The sequence below is a fragment of the Falco rusticolus genome, chromosome 8, assembly GCF_015220075.1.
Source record: "Falco rusticolus isolate bFalRus1 chromosome 8, bFalRus1.pri, whole genome shotgun sequence".
Lineage (NCBI taxonomy): Eukaryota > Metazoa > Chordata > Aves > Falconiformes > Falconidae > Falco > Falco rusticolus.
This window is the reverse complement of record NC_051194.1, coordinates 45,784,878-45,797,889: the sequence shown is the minus strand read 5'-3', so window position 1 is coordinate 45,797,889 and position 13,012 is coordinate 45,784,878. Positions and strand designations below refer to the sequence as shown.

At 37.8% G+C, this 13,012-nt stretch overlaps 1 protein-coding gene across 3 annotated transcripts in view; it reads left to right on the top strand.

Moving 5' to 3' along the window:
- The window catches only part of SP3 (Sp3 transcription factor), a 36,553-nt gene extending 25,090 nt beyond the window's left edge, over positions 1-11,463 (top strand). For all 3 annotated transcript variants that reach the window (XM_037398600.1, XM_037398599.1, XM_037398601.1), the window contains 3 exons: positions 179-371; positions 7,225-7,421; positions 9,703-11,463. In XM_037398600.1, the coding sequence (XP_037254497.1) occupies positions 179-371; positions 7,225-7,421; positions 9,703-10,019 (707 nt within the window). In that variant the 3' untranslated portion in view covers positions 10,020-11,463. The remainder of the gene's footprint in view (positions 1-178; positions 372-7,224; positions 7,422-9,702) is intronic.
- Positions 11,464-13,012: the final 1,549 nt, after the last annotated feature.

Genomic DNA, 13,012 nt, shown 5'->3' with positions numbered 1-13,012 from the left:
GTAAACTTTTTAAATACGTTACAGGTTACAAGGGCACAGAAGCAACGTCAGTATGCAATAAAGGATGTTGACTTTTGACTGACATAGTGCTCTCAACAGTAAAAAGATTTGATCATTCTGGTTTCCTTCTCTCTATTTAATGGGCTACTTATGGATCTGTGTTTGTTCTTTTCCTCAGATATTAGGATTAAAGAAGAGGAGCCTGATCCAGAAGAGTGGCAGCTCAGTGGTGATTCTACACTGAATACCAATGATCTAACGCATTTGAGAGTACAGGTTGTAGATGAGGAAGGGGACCAACCACATCAAGAGGGAAAAAGGCTGCGACGAGTAGCTTGTACATGTCCCAACTGCAAAGAAGGTGGTGGAAGGTATGTAATGTTCAGTGTCTTATAATGCGTGAAATGATGAAAACAAATAACGACTGCGGAAAAAAGGAGCCTTAGTTAACAGCAGTTGTCTGCAGTGAGAGAAAACTAGATGCTTATGCAAAAAAGCTTATGCAGTAAAGGACTGCCACCTTTACTTCTGGGTTTGCAGATGGACGGGCAGATTATTTCATCCTCTGGGAGTTACTTCATTGAGATTAATTGGAAAAATCTGGAGTTAGATGTCACCTAATACAAGTGAGGGAGATAGAACATTGCCCTAAATAATGCGAAAATGAAATATTTTAGAATATGCACATTTGTGATTGGCTTCCTATCATATGTCGAGGACGTGATTAAATCCTGTGTTCCTGCACTTCCTCACTGATTGAGCATTTTTTTCCACGATTTGATTGCTTTACAGTGTTACGAAAATACAGTTATCCTAGTTTTCTTATTTGCTGGCTTCCTAAGAAAACCAAGGTTTGTATCATAACTCTAAATACTGAATTTTGAACTGGTTGATTGTTTTCAGTCGAAGTTAGAGGAGGTTTAGCTAACAAAGAGGTACACTAAGTCCCAATTCTTATAAAATTTCAGGGCTGCATAGGAAGCCATGTTTTATTATTCTACATCTCATGAAAGTATTCTTCAGCTTTTTGTTATTATAAAGATTTTATTCTATTACAAAACACTACATTTTAAACATCTCTGTTATGGATATGAGAGGAAATAGGGATGATAGGCTGCCTTTTACAATGAAAATATTTAGGTGTGTTTGTGTTTGGTATAATTGTGCAGGGGCTTCTTCCCAGTACACTAAAATTTATCTATTTTGATAGTAGCTGCTTTTCTAAAATGGAAGTCTTTATTTATGTGAGAGCTATAGTGTAAATTGCCAAATTCTCTTTAAAGAGCCTGTCAGTGTGCTATGGCTCTAAGACTGCTAATACTACAGACTCAACATGTCTACTGTAAAGTCTCTTGTGGGATTTTGCTGTATGTTCTAGATATCTTCTTTGCAAACGTGGAGAGGTAATACCATAGGCAGCTATGCCAAGTACATGTTAAGTGGTTAAGACAAAAACTCATACATTTACGTCATAAATGAAGCTAGTGATAATATCTTCAGTTAAGATTATACAGCATCTTGGTCCATCATCTTCCTCATTCCTATGTGTATTTCACTGAAACCTGGCACAGATGTTTCTGAGCTCTTGGTGAACCCTGGCTCTGCCATGAAGATCTGCCCAAAGTACACCCTGGATTGAGATTTGCTTCAATCTGGGAGAAAACTGAAAATGTGATTTGCACTGTGGCTGTACTCTTAGGAAACACAGAGATTTCATACATTCCATCTTCTTGTGCTTTATTCCAAACTACAGTGGCTTTAATTTAGAGACATCTTTACTTTAAAATCCTCCTCTTTCTAAGAGGAGACCAGATCTTAAAGTCAAAGCCCAAGAGAGAAACTTCTTGAGAGGTGGTTTTGATCAAGTCAGGAGAAGGGTGTGGTCTGATGGAAACTCAGATATGGGAATTTATAAAGCAGTTCAGATAATGAGCTAGAACAGTTTAGATAGGTGAGAATCTGAAATGCACTGTAGAGGAAGGACTGGACACATCAAATGTGCAGAGTAAGTAGGGAAAGTAGGACAGGAAGTCAGGATGTGAGAAGAATTAGAACTGGAATAGAAACAGGATAATGAGGGAGACAATGGTGGGGAAACAGAAAGAGTGTGAAAGTGCCTGCAGTTGCTAGAGCAACTTTCCCACCAGAATGCAGAATTCCTTCAGAGCCTTAACAAAAAGCAGTAAGCCTACTTGGAGGAATACTTCTCTTCTCCTCTGATACACATTGGTCATGTTCCATAGCTGCTACAGTTACTTGTTTATCTTTAGTGCTGTAAATCTGAGTTTTGATTTGTCTTTCAAGTCTGCCGATGTCTTGCGGAGTTTCAGATAATAGGACATTTGCTTTTATAAATTTTTTCAGATAACGTTCACAATTCTTAAAATGATGTTACGGTTCCAAAATTAAAAACTTGGAAGTTGTCAAATGCTGCAGTTAAGATACACTGGGCAACTTTAATTTAATCCCTTGTGTATATGCATTATCATTCGGTTTCTAATTACATGACTGCATACTACTTTTTTCGTACAACCCCAGTGCCATTCAGTGGATGGGGTGGATGATGCACAGGGTTCGAATCGGTGCTGTGTAATGACTGGCATCTATTTCACCTACTGCAGAAACTGGAAAGCATTTAGGGAGCAAGATATGGGACTGCAGCAACAAGGCTCTGAAGTTTTAGAGGTGTTTGTCTGTTCACCTCATCTTTTCCACTGCAGAAGTATCAAGTTCTTTCCTGTAAACAAGTCAATTGAGCTGAATCGTTTACATCTACAGTACTCTAAGAAAAGAATGCTTCTGCTATGATGAACTTCACACCTCAAGCTGGTGGATGTTTGACAATTTTGGCCTTAATCTGTTTCTACCTTATATTTGGATGTATGAAATGATTGTACTAGTTCAAGTTGACTACACAGGAGTGTTGCAAGATGATAAATTCAGTAATGTTTGTGCATCGCTTAGACACTGAGTATTGTGAGTACCCATGATGAGGACAAAAAAACCCTGGGGAAATGAATAATTCTGTATTTAAGAGAGTACTTAAATAATATGTAACTAGTAGGACAAGAAAAGCACATTAAATCAGTATGAAAAAGCTGAGTAACATTTCACTCAGTGAATACTATCCCTTCTATGCACTGAAGGGGGTAGGAAGAGGTAAATTCATGGTTTCACATATGCAAGCTTCCTCATAATTTCATATTTTGTGTAGCCTTAGTTTTGGCATTTCTTTTCTGTTTTCTGGATGCAAAGGAGGATGAGGTGTTCTTGCTGGGTTTTATTGGGGTTTTTTGACTCTAGATACAGAATTAGACTACATCGCAGTCTTTAAAGGATTTCTATTTGCACCAGTCCTATGAACCACTGTTATCTTTACCTTACTTGGCAGGGAGGAAGGTAGGAAAGGAAGAGGATGATTTATTAGATATGTAAATTAAAACTTTGTAGCCTCAAGCTTATATAGTAAATGGAGGATAAGCAAGTGTGTGTATGTGGGGAAGGGGAGTGGGGGAGAGAGGTGGACCTCAAAGGATGACTCTGATCCCAAACAGACTGTATTAGGTTCCTGGCTAGGGTGTCTGAAGTTAGGTGGAAAGTTCATCCTTCTCTCAGTTATATCTGGAGGTTTCACCCTTCTCTCAGTTACATCTGAAATGACATTGAGATGTAACTACTACTGTCTGGATCTGTAGAGGAACAGTGCTTCTGAGTACCATTTCAGGTACTTAACTCTAAAATACATGTTCTTAAAGTGACTAATAAGTGTATGTTTTGCCCTTGAAATACTTGATGTTCCCCCTGGAAGTACTGCTGGACTGGAAGTCCAGTTTCTCAGTAGATGGTGTCGCCTGCTTAAATCATTGCATTCTGCATGGTTACTGAGAAACATGGTTTCCAGTCTTTATAAAGCTAAAATGTACTGTGAAAATACTTAAATATTAATTGGAAGACTCCAGTCAAGGAGTAGGCCTGAGTCATATCCTTTACTCAGTGATGATGGTTATTGGCCAGTGCAGCAAGAAAGGCCTCTCAGCATGATGTGTTAGGGCATGGTGCCAGCGTGTCACAGATGCAAAGCATCCAGACAGAATTTGGCTCGCATCCAGTCTGTTTAGAGCACACATGAAGCAAACATGCAGATGCCTATATGAAGCTGTGTAGAATAAATACACATAGTTACTCATTCACAGAAGTCTTGCGGATTTCATTCGGTGAATCTCTTCACTTTCATCTCACTTTGAACTTCGGAGTCTGTTAAGAAATTTTGTCACCAGTTAGATGAGGTGCTTAGAATTATGTGCTACACCACCTATGCACAGTAAGCTGACCAAGAGTTGAACCTTGGTTTCTTTCAGTCTAGACTAAAGGTGCAATTAAGCAACTTCAAGTGATAGACTTCAGAATCTTAAAATTATTCTAAGGGAATTTTTATGTGATTTCATGTCACTTGTGTCACAACTATGTACTGTATCATGCAAAGTTACAAAATATTTGTGCTGGTTATTGTGGAGGGGAAGGCTATAATATGTTTGGAGAAGATGTGAGGATGAAATACCAAATACATAAAAATACTCTATATACAGAAATGTATTCTCAAATACAGAAATACATTTTGTTATAATAAGCACAGGCTGAGCACATCTTACGGTTACATGGAGTTGGACAGGCAATTAAAGACATAGGATAGTGGGATCCTGTGGAGAATTCTTTCAGTTCCCAAGACTGTGTAACGGAGAAGAGCCATGGGTGTTCCTTTACCTTGCACTGCAATTGCTGGATGCCTTGAGCTACCAAACAAGAGGACCTGAGGAAGAGCTGTCTACAACTGAGTCATTAGATGAAGGTGAAAGCAGAGCCTGAGAACTGTGGAACTGGTTGCAGTAAGGGAAAAGGAGGAACACAGAAAATTTCTTCCTTGGAATCTGGGGAGCTGTGTGCTTTGTGCTGATAGATGAATGCTACTGGAACTGTTACAGGTACAGTGAGTTTTCTGTGGTGGCCAAGACATCTGCAGAGGCTGAGAAACTAGAGAAGGAAGGGGGCAAGCTAAACGCATTTTGCTAAATGCTGTTGAGATTGGCTGAATGTTCAAAAACTTGCAGAGTATTGGGCTTTTGTGTAGGTGGTATAGTATGATGTTAAATGCCTGACATTACAGTTAATTTTGCTTTTAATCTTGGCTTGAGGGAAGGCCATGGAAGAGTGTGAACCTGACAGTTTAGATAATTTATGTGTGTAGTAAAGGTTACCAAAAATGGATGTTTTGGCTGAGGTAGGAGATGTAAAAAAGGCAATGTTTGTCTTGGTCCAAAGTAGTAATACTCTTTTGGGACATTTGAAAAAGGAAAATTAAGTCAGAAGTACTCTTGCCAAGATTAATTGTGATGAGAGAGCTCTAGATGTCAGGTCAGATGTCAGAGAATTTTTTGCATGTAATTTATAAACAAGTTGGATAAAACAGGTGAACTTTCTGTGAGGCTAAGGACTGAGTGGTGGCAATAAAACCAAAAAAATTAGATGGATCAGACAGAAGATCTCTTCTGTCACTATATCCATAGGCTCATATGAGTCTACTGCTGCCACAGCAGGGTCAAAAAACTTCTGGACTCTACTACTGCTGTTGAATTTGTTCTGAAGTAAAAACCCCATTGTCAGGACAAACCAATTAGAGTGTGTGATAGTTTTTTCTTCCAAGACAAAATGACTAATGAAGCACTAAGAAGATCACTCTATATTGAGACTTTTCAGAAACATTTTTTAGGACTTAACTGAATTTTATCTCCTTCCTTTTCTGGACTGTCCAGAATGTTTTAGGTGCATATGTACTTAGGTTGGAATTCCCTTTAGGTGCTCTGAGTTTTTAGAGCGAGTTAATTTCTGTGCCTGTTTAGAAATGCTTGCTCCAAGGGCTAGCTCCTTAAAGTATATGTGCATTTTCCCCTGAACACTCGTTAGAGGTAAACCAGAATTGTTCTGAACACAGGAATGAGAATCTAGGTTTAATAGCTGCTTGGCAAATCCTTCAGCAACTGGACAATTAAGCAGAAGTTGAGCACCCAATTTAAGGAAAATAATTGCCCTGGGGAGGCAACTGGAAATTGTATAATCAGTCATGGAGGATGGAGTGCCCAAGACTGTGATTTCAGAATCCACTTAAGCTGTTCTAAGTTAACATTGCTGATGAATAAGGTGGCCTGATGCTTGGCTGCATTTTCCCATCTCCTCCCTTGTACCAGCATTTGCCACTCATACAGCTGCGTTGTCAGCCGGATCTGTTCCCTGGGGTGCCCCTTTCAGCAGCAGCAAACACTTAAATTGGCTAAAATCAATCATGATGCCCTGTGCTGGCCAGACTGGTCTCTTTCTCTGGGTCTTCAGAGGCTCTTACCTCTGGTGATTTTATTTAAAAAAAAAAAAAAAGAAAGAAAAAGAAAAAAAAAAAAAAAAGGTTAGGCTTTTTTTGTTGGATGCTTCCCCTGAATCAGCACCTGCCATTTTGGTGAGGCAGCATCTTAAAACAGGCATCAGGCTCAGTAGTCTGGATTATACTATCTGTGATCTATGTGTTCATTTTGATGGATTTTTTTATTCCCTGAAATACCAAGGAATTAATTTAAATGTCAGCAAAATCGGTTGTTTCATTGCCACTCTTTTAGGGGAAATATCAGGTTAGTATTCTTGTCCTCCAACCCCAAATGTTTTCTTAGGTTTCCCCAAGATGCCAGAATTCCCATCTGTTCTCTTCCTAGTTGCCAAAACCCCCAGTTTCCGTTTTGGCAGTTGTAGTCATTTGTGGTTTTCTTTGCCAAAACTGTCTTTGGTATGGTGGAAACTGGAACTGGGAGAAATTTAAAATATGGGCACTTCAGCATCAAAGTAATACAAGCTGCTGTAATGACTGTTATTTCCAGCTTCATATATGTGTATGCTTGCTAAAGAGTACACTTCTGTCTTTTAAATTTCATATGCTGTTGAATTTATAGGTTGTTGCAGAATCAGGATAGCATTATACAATTTAGTTCCAGCTTCTTATGGAGTGTACTGGATTCTGATTGTATTTGAAACAAAAATGGGAAGCTGCTGAGGTTTGTTTGCAGATCTGTTGGTATATGTAACCCCACTTATATGTATGACCCGTATTTAGGAGGAATATATTAAAAGGAAAAACTTTCTCTCTCTCTCTCTCTTTTTTTTTTTTTTTTTTTTTTTTTTTTTTAACAGAGGCTCTAACTTGGGAAAAAAGAAGCAACACATTTGTCACATACCAGGATGTGGCAAAGTATATGGGAAAACTTCACATTTGAGAGCTCATCTCCGCTGGCACTCTGGAGAGCGTCCATTTGTTTGTACTTGGATGTTCTGTGGCAAAAGGTTCACTCGCAGTGATGAGCTTCAGCGACACCGAAGAACACACACAGGTTTTCAGTCTTTGATTCTGGTGCATTTAACTAAAGACATGTCACAGAGAGGGCTTCAATAAATAACTTTTAAGAGGAGAACAGGTCTTGGATTGATTTCAATGTTGTGTGACTTTTCTAAAATTGGCTGATACTTAGAGCTGTGTAATACACTTTGGTTTCTTTGGCAGGTCAGTGGAGGAAAAATAGCCACCTTTTTTGATTCAGAACTGACATTTAAGCTAATAATTAATATAGCTTAAGTAGAATACTTCGATTCAGGAATGCATTTAATTTGAACCAGATTAGAACTGTTGTTCCAGCTTAAAACTTCAATAGTTTTCTCTCATTTTAAAAAAGAAAAATAGGGGGCTAAATAGCCAAGAGATCAGAAGTCATTCACAAAATCAAGGAAGAGCATGTGATGGTGCACTGTTCTGCATCTTCTAGTTTCATGGTTAGACCACCTGTTTGGGAGTCCAGGTTCACGTCTCTCCTTTTGTGTAATACAAAGAAAAGAAAGTAGTCTAGACCTTCCACCTTTCCAAGGAGCGTTTTGTTTCAAATCTGTTGTCTATATTACCTATCTTCTTACAAACTAAACCCTTAATTACATTCTACAGGATGCTTAACTTCTAAAATTAGACTATTTGAAAAACCCAGTGACAATAGATTAATTTATATGCTTATCAGTATTTACATTACTTAGAAAAATGTCTTTGCAACGCCTGTGAAAAATATCTTGTTTTGTACCTAATGGTGTGTCTTTGTTAGATGTGTTGGATACTTGAACCCAGGCTGGGATGTTACAGTCTGTCTGGATGGACAGCCAGATGGGTTAAAAAAAAAAAAAGAGGCCAGTTGAATGATCCAGCTCAGAGGGTATTACTAGTGACTCCTAGTCTGCCTGTGTAGTAATAAAAAGTAGAGAATTGCAGGCATCTATTGTTTGACCTGTTTTAACATGTTTATCACTGACCTGGAGGAGGCAACAGAGTGCACTCTTCTTGGGTTTGCAGGTGGCACCAAACTGGGGTAACCAGTCAGTGCATTTGAGGGCAAGGCTGCTATTCAGAGGGACTGAGGCTGAAGGAACGGGCTGACAGGAACCTTATGAAATTCAGCAAGGATAAACACTTAAGTACTGCACCTGGCATGGAGTATGAACCCTTGCAGCAACACAGACTAAGCACTGAGAGTCAGGAAGCAGCTCTACTGAAAAGTACCTGGGAGTCTTGATAGACTTCCAGAACCATGAGCAGAAGCCAGCAGGCAAATATGGCCAGGGTGGTATCAACAGAAGCAGAGACGCTGTTTCGAGGGAAATGATTATCCCCTTCTTCTCAGCACTGGTTAGACTGCATCTAGAATATTGCATCTACTTTTCAGCCCCCAGTATAACAAAGACATTGATCAACAGGGATAAGTTCACTGAAGGGTGACCAAGATGATCAGGAAGCTGGAGCTGTATGAGGACAAGCTGTAGGAACTGAGCTTATTCAAAAGCTGCACGAAGAGAACAGTTAAGGGCAGGAGGGAGCTTAACAGCAACCCTCTAGTACCTGCAAGACCACCATTGAGAAGACAAAACCAGACTTTCCATGGTGGTGCATTGGTCGGATGATGAGAGACAACAGACGAGAGGTTCAGACAGATCCAAATAAAAACTTTTTTCATTGTGAGGACAGCCAGACACTGGAACAGGATTCCCAGAGAGTTTCTGCGGTCTCCATACTTGAAGTTTTTCAAGACCAAACTGGATAAATTCCTGAGGAACTAGGTCTGACCTCATAGCTGACCCTGCTTAGAGAGGCATCAGACTAGAGTCCTCCAGGGGGACTTCAGACGTGAATTACCCTATGATCTTGCCCGTCAGTCTCAAGTGTGGTCCTGCAGGAGCTCATGTAGTCTTCCCTGTCCAGCATTTGCAACTTTTGTTTTCCTCTTAAGAGTTATTTATTGGTAATAATTGCAGTGAAAATTAGCAGCCTGAGGATATGAGATGGCAATATTCTTTAGCTTGCCTGAAAGATCTCCCCAAACATTGTGGGACACAGAAAAATAAATCAGTTCTCTTAAAGGATTTATAGGAGTGTATAGAAATTTATATATAGTGTATAGTTTATAGATTTATAGGAGTGTGTAGAAATGTAACACACATGTTTATCGTGTTGGATTGCTTTTTTCTTCAGTATAGATGTTAGAATTCTGCCTCTTAAAGGCAGTAAGTTATCCCAGTTTTTTGTGTGCATGTGGTATTTTTAACCTTCTTGAAAACTTTTTTTCTTATCTTCTGTGACAGGTGAGAAGAAATTTGTCTGTCCAGAATGTTCAAAACGCTTTATGAGAAGTGACCACCTTGCCAAACACATTAAAACACATCAGAATAAAAAAGGTATTCACTCTAGCAGTACAGTGCTGGCATCAGTAGAAGCAACACCTGATGATACTTTGATTACTGCAGGAGGAACAACACTTATCCTTGCAAATATTCAACAAGGTTCTGTTTCAGGAATAGGAACTGTTAATACATCTGGCACCAGCAATCAGGATATTCTTACCAACACTGAAATACCTTTACAGCTTGTCACAGTTTCGGGAAACGAGACAATGGAGTAAATATTACACAAGATACCTATTAATTGTGGTTATTTTTATACAGTAGTGAGAAGAATATTGTTCCTAAGTTCTTAGATATCTTTTTATTGATGTGCAAAAATTTTTGGATTGACAGTAACTTGGTTATACATGACACTGAAATGCCTTACTTTGTATGATATTCCATAGTATATTAAAATGGTAAAATTGCATGGGTTTTGTAGGTACTTTTGGAATCTAGAAGAGATGAAATTTTACCAAGTTATATTAAAAAAAAAAAGAATTTAATGATGGAAATGGTAGTCTAACCAAATGCATCAATCCTGTGTGGTTTAGTGTAAAAAAATGAGAACATGTTGGTATTTATCTATTGTAAGATAAAAGAAGTTGATGGGTGAAAAGAAATCATGTTATGATAAAAGAAATTTTGTAATTTTCTTGATGACTGGAATTTTTATTATGCATAACTGACAAATCAAGTTTCCAAGCAAATGTTACATAGTGTAGGCTTTACTTAGCTCATCAACTTGTCATTTTGAAGCTAATTATTTTAATTAGGTTAACTATGTACAATATTTTAAGCATTACTCTTGTAAGATTTTGAAAACTACATTTTAACATGGAACTCTAGGGATAGTCACCTTTTAAATCCTATTGAAAAGCCATGTTTAAGATTTAATTTGCCAAAACGATGTCTTGTTAATATTCTTTCAATAACCAAGGTGGGCAATATAACCAATGTTTAAAAAGCTTAAAATGTTAAAAAAAATAAGTATGTATAGGTTGAGGCATTTGGGTGGTAAGGCAAATGTTATAGTGAAGTATATCCCTTCTTTTGAACATTGGAGGACCAAAAATAAGGTGTATTGCGTCTCAGCAGTGATTTTTATCAGATCTTTTTCCAAAAACATCTGTCTGCCAGGGCCTTAAAAGCCATCGTGTAAATTACCAGTAAAATATAACATATGCAAATACAACAGAAAAATCACTTCCATATTGACAGTACTCCCAAACATATGGATATAGTCATAGTGAACTAGGGGTTTTATGAGGCTTTTATTTGTTTGTTGTTTAGTTTTTGGTTAGTCAATCTGCATTTAAATATCAGCCATCTTTCCTTTTTTGCTTCTTCCCTTAAAAATTGTATGTATCCAGTACATTTAACTGATAAACATATATGTTTTTTATTATGCTGAATTTTCTTTTTATTTTTTAATTACTGTTTATATTTTCAATTATAGAAAAATGTACAAAATGAAGTTATATAGCCAGTCTGTAAGTGCTATACCATTTTCAAAAAATGTACAACAATAATTACTGCAGTTCACCTATTTACAAACATTTGGAAATCTGTTCATTTGTTATTCTTAAAACCACCTCAAATTTAAAGGCTACCTTATTGTACGTTTAAAGTGTATTATAACAGTGTGGTAGTTAATAAAACACTATTTTTTTTTTCTTTTGACTTGAGTTTACTGTACTTCTTGTTAACTAACAAGGTGTAATTTCATAATACATCTTGATTGCCTGAGATGTTTTGTTATTTTGCACTGGATGGTGGGAAGTAGAAATTGTGTTTCTTTTCCCTGTGGGCAAGATATATATGTGGTAATATCCCACCTTGCTCTCAAAAAACCCCATTTATATGTGCACAGGCATGCATGTGCTATATACTGTGTTGGTGTAGTGGTAATTTTTTTGGCCTTATGCTGAGCAGGGCACGGAGGAAACATAGGCCCTATCATATAGAATATGAAAATAAAGTTGCATTTAAGTCCTGTGATACTTGCATGCCACAATACAGACGGTCTTGATAGGAAACTGGATAAAAGGGATGTTTTAGATGGAGTAAGAAAGACCAGTGAGAATTGTTGAGATTAAAGAGTGACGGTTGTATACGATATTCTAATGAAAGTGAAAAGCTTTTATTTGTGAAGTTTAAAGTCTTGGAGTATCAAATGGCCAGAGGACAGACCAGGATAATTTACGATAAGCCAGGTAGATTTTAGCTTAGAAAAGAGAAAACTGGAAAAAGTCAAGGGAAGATTTTCCATGTTTGCAGTTTAATGGAAAAAACATTAATGCAAATCTTTTGAGATCCAGAGCACCAGGAATTGACAGGTAAGAAAAAAGGGAGTTAAGTCACCATCAGATTAATCTTCTACTTAAAATAAGAGAGTGAAATTGGTTGGGAAGTCACAAGAGCAGCCGCTTGGAGAGAAGACAGTACTGCTTAGACTTGCACTGTTCCATGGATATTGTCAGTATTTTAACATACTCTTGAATCCGTTTCCTTTAGACAGGTAGTTCACAGAGTGTGTTAGTGTAAATTACTTTGATTTCTAATACTTGGGTTCTGTTTCTCATCTCTAGCTATTTGTTTTTATTTATATTTATTTATTATATTTATTAGCGCATTATTTTAAGAGGGAGGGAAGAGGGCTACTTTCTTAATGAAACTGCTTTTCAAAGTTTTCAAAGGAACAATACATGCATCTGTAGATTAAGGTGTTTTGGTGCCAAAGGTTTTGATGCCTCGTTGCTGAAGATGAGATTATTTTGAACTTTAATGTTCAGTACTGGTTAATTAATGTTTAGGCTTTTTTTTTAAAGGATATTTTTGTTAAGAAGCTTCAGAAGGTAGAAGTTTTGGAAGAAAGTAACTTTGGAAATGTATAGGAAAAAGTCTGATGGAAAGCCTGCAGTCTAAGGGCTGTCTGCCTAAAGGCTCACAGCCATAGCATTTCTGTTATTTGGGAACGCTGCTGCATGTGTTCACGTTGCGTGACAGTGATTTTTGAAAGATCTCTGTTCACCTCCAGGGCAAAGGTTCACAAGCCCAGGTATTAGATCTTTGGTATATCTAGGACTGTTGCTACTTCATGGCTTACTTTTGTGGTCACTGCAGCAGCTCATACGATACAAAGACAAAACTGTGCATTCTGTAGAAGGCTTTCTGAGTTTTATGTGGGAATCAGTTCTTCAAGGGTTGCTTGATGTGCCTCTTGCTTGTT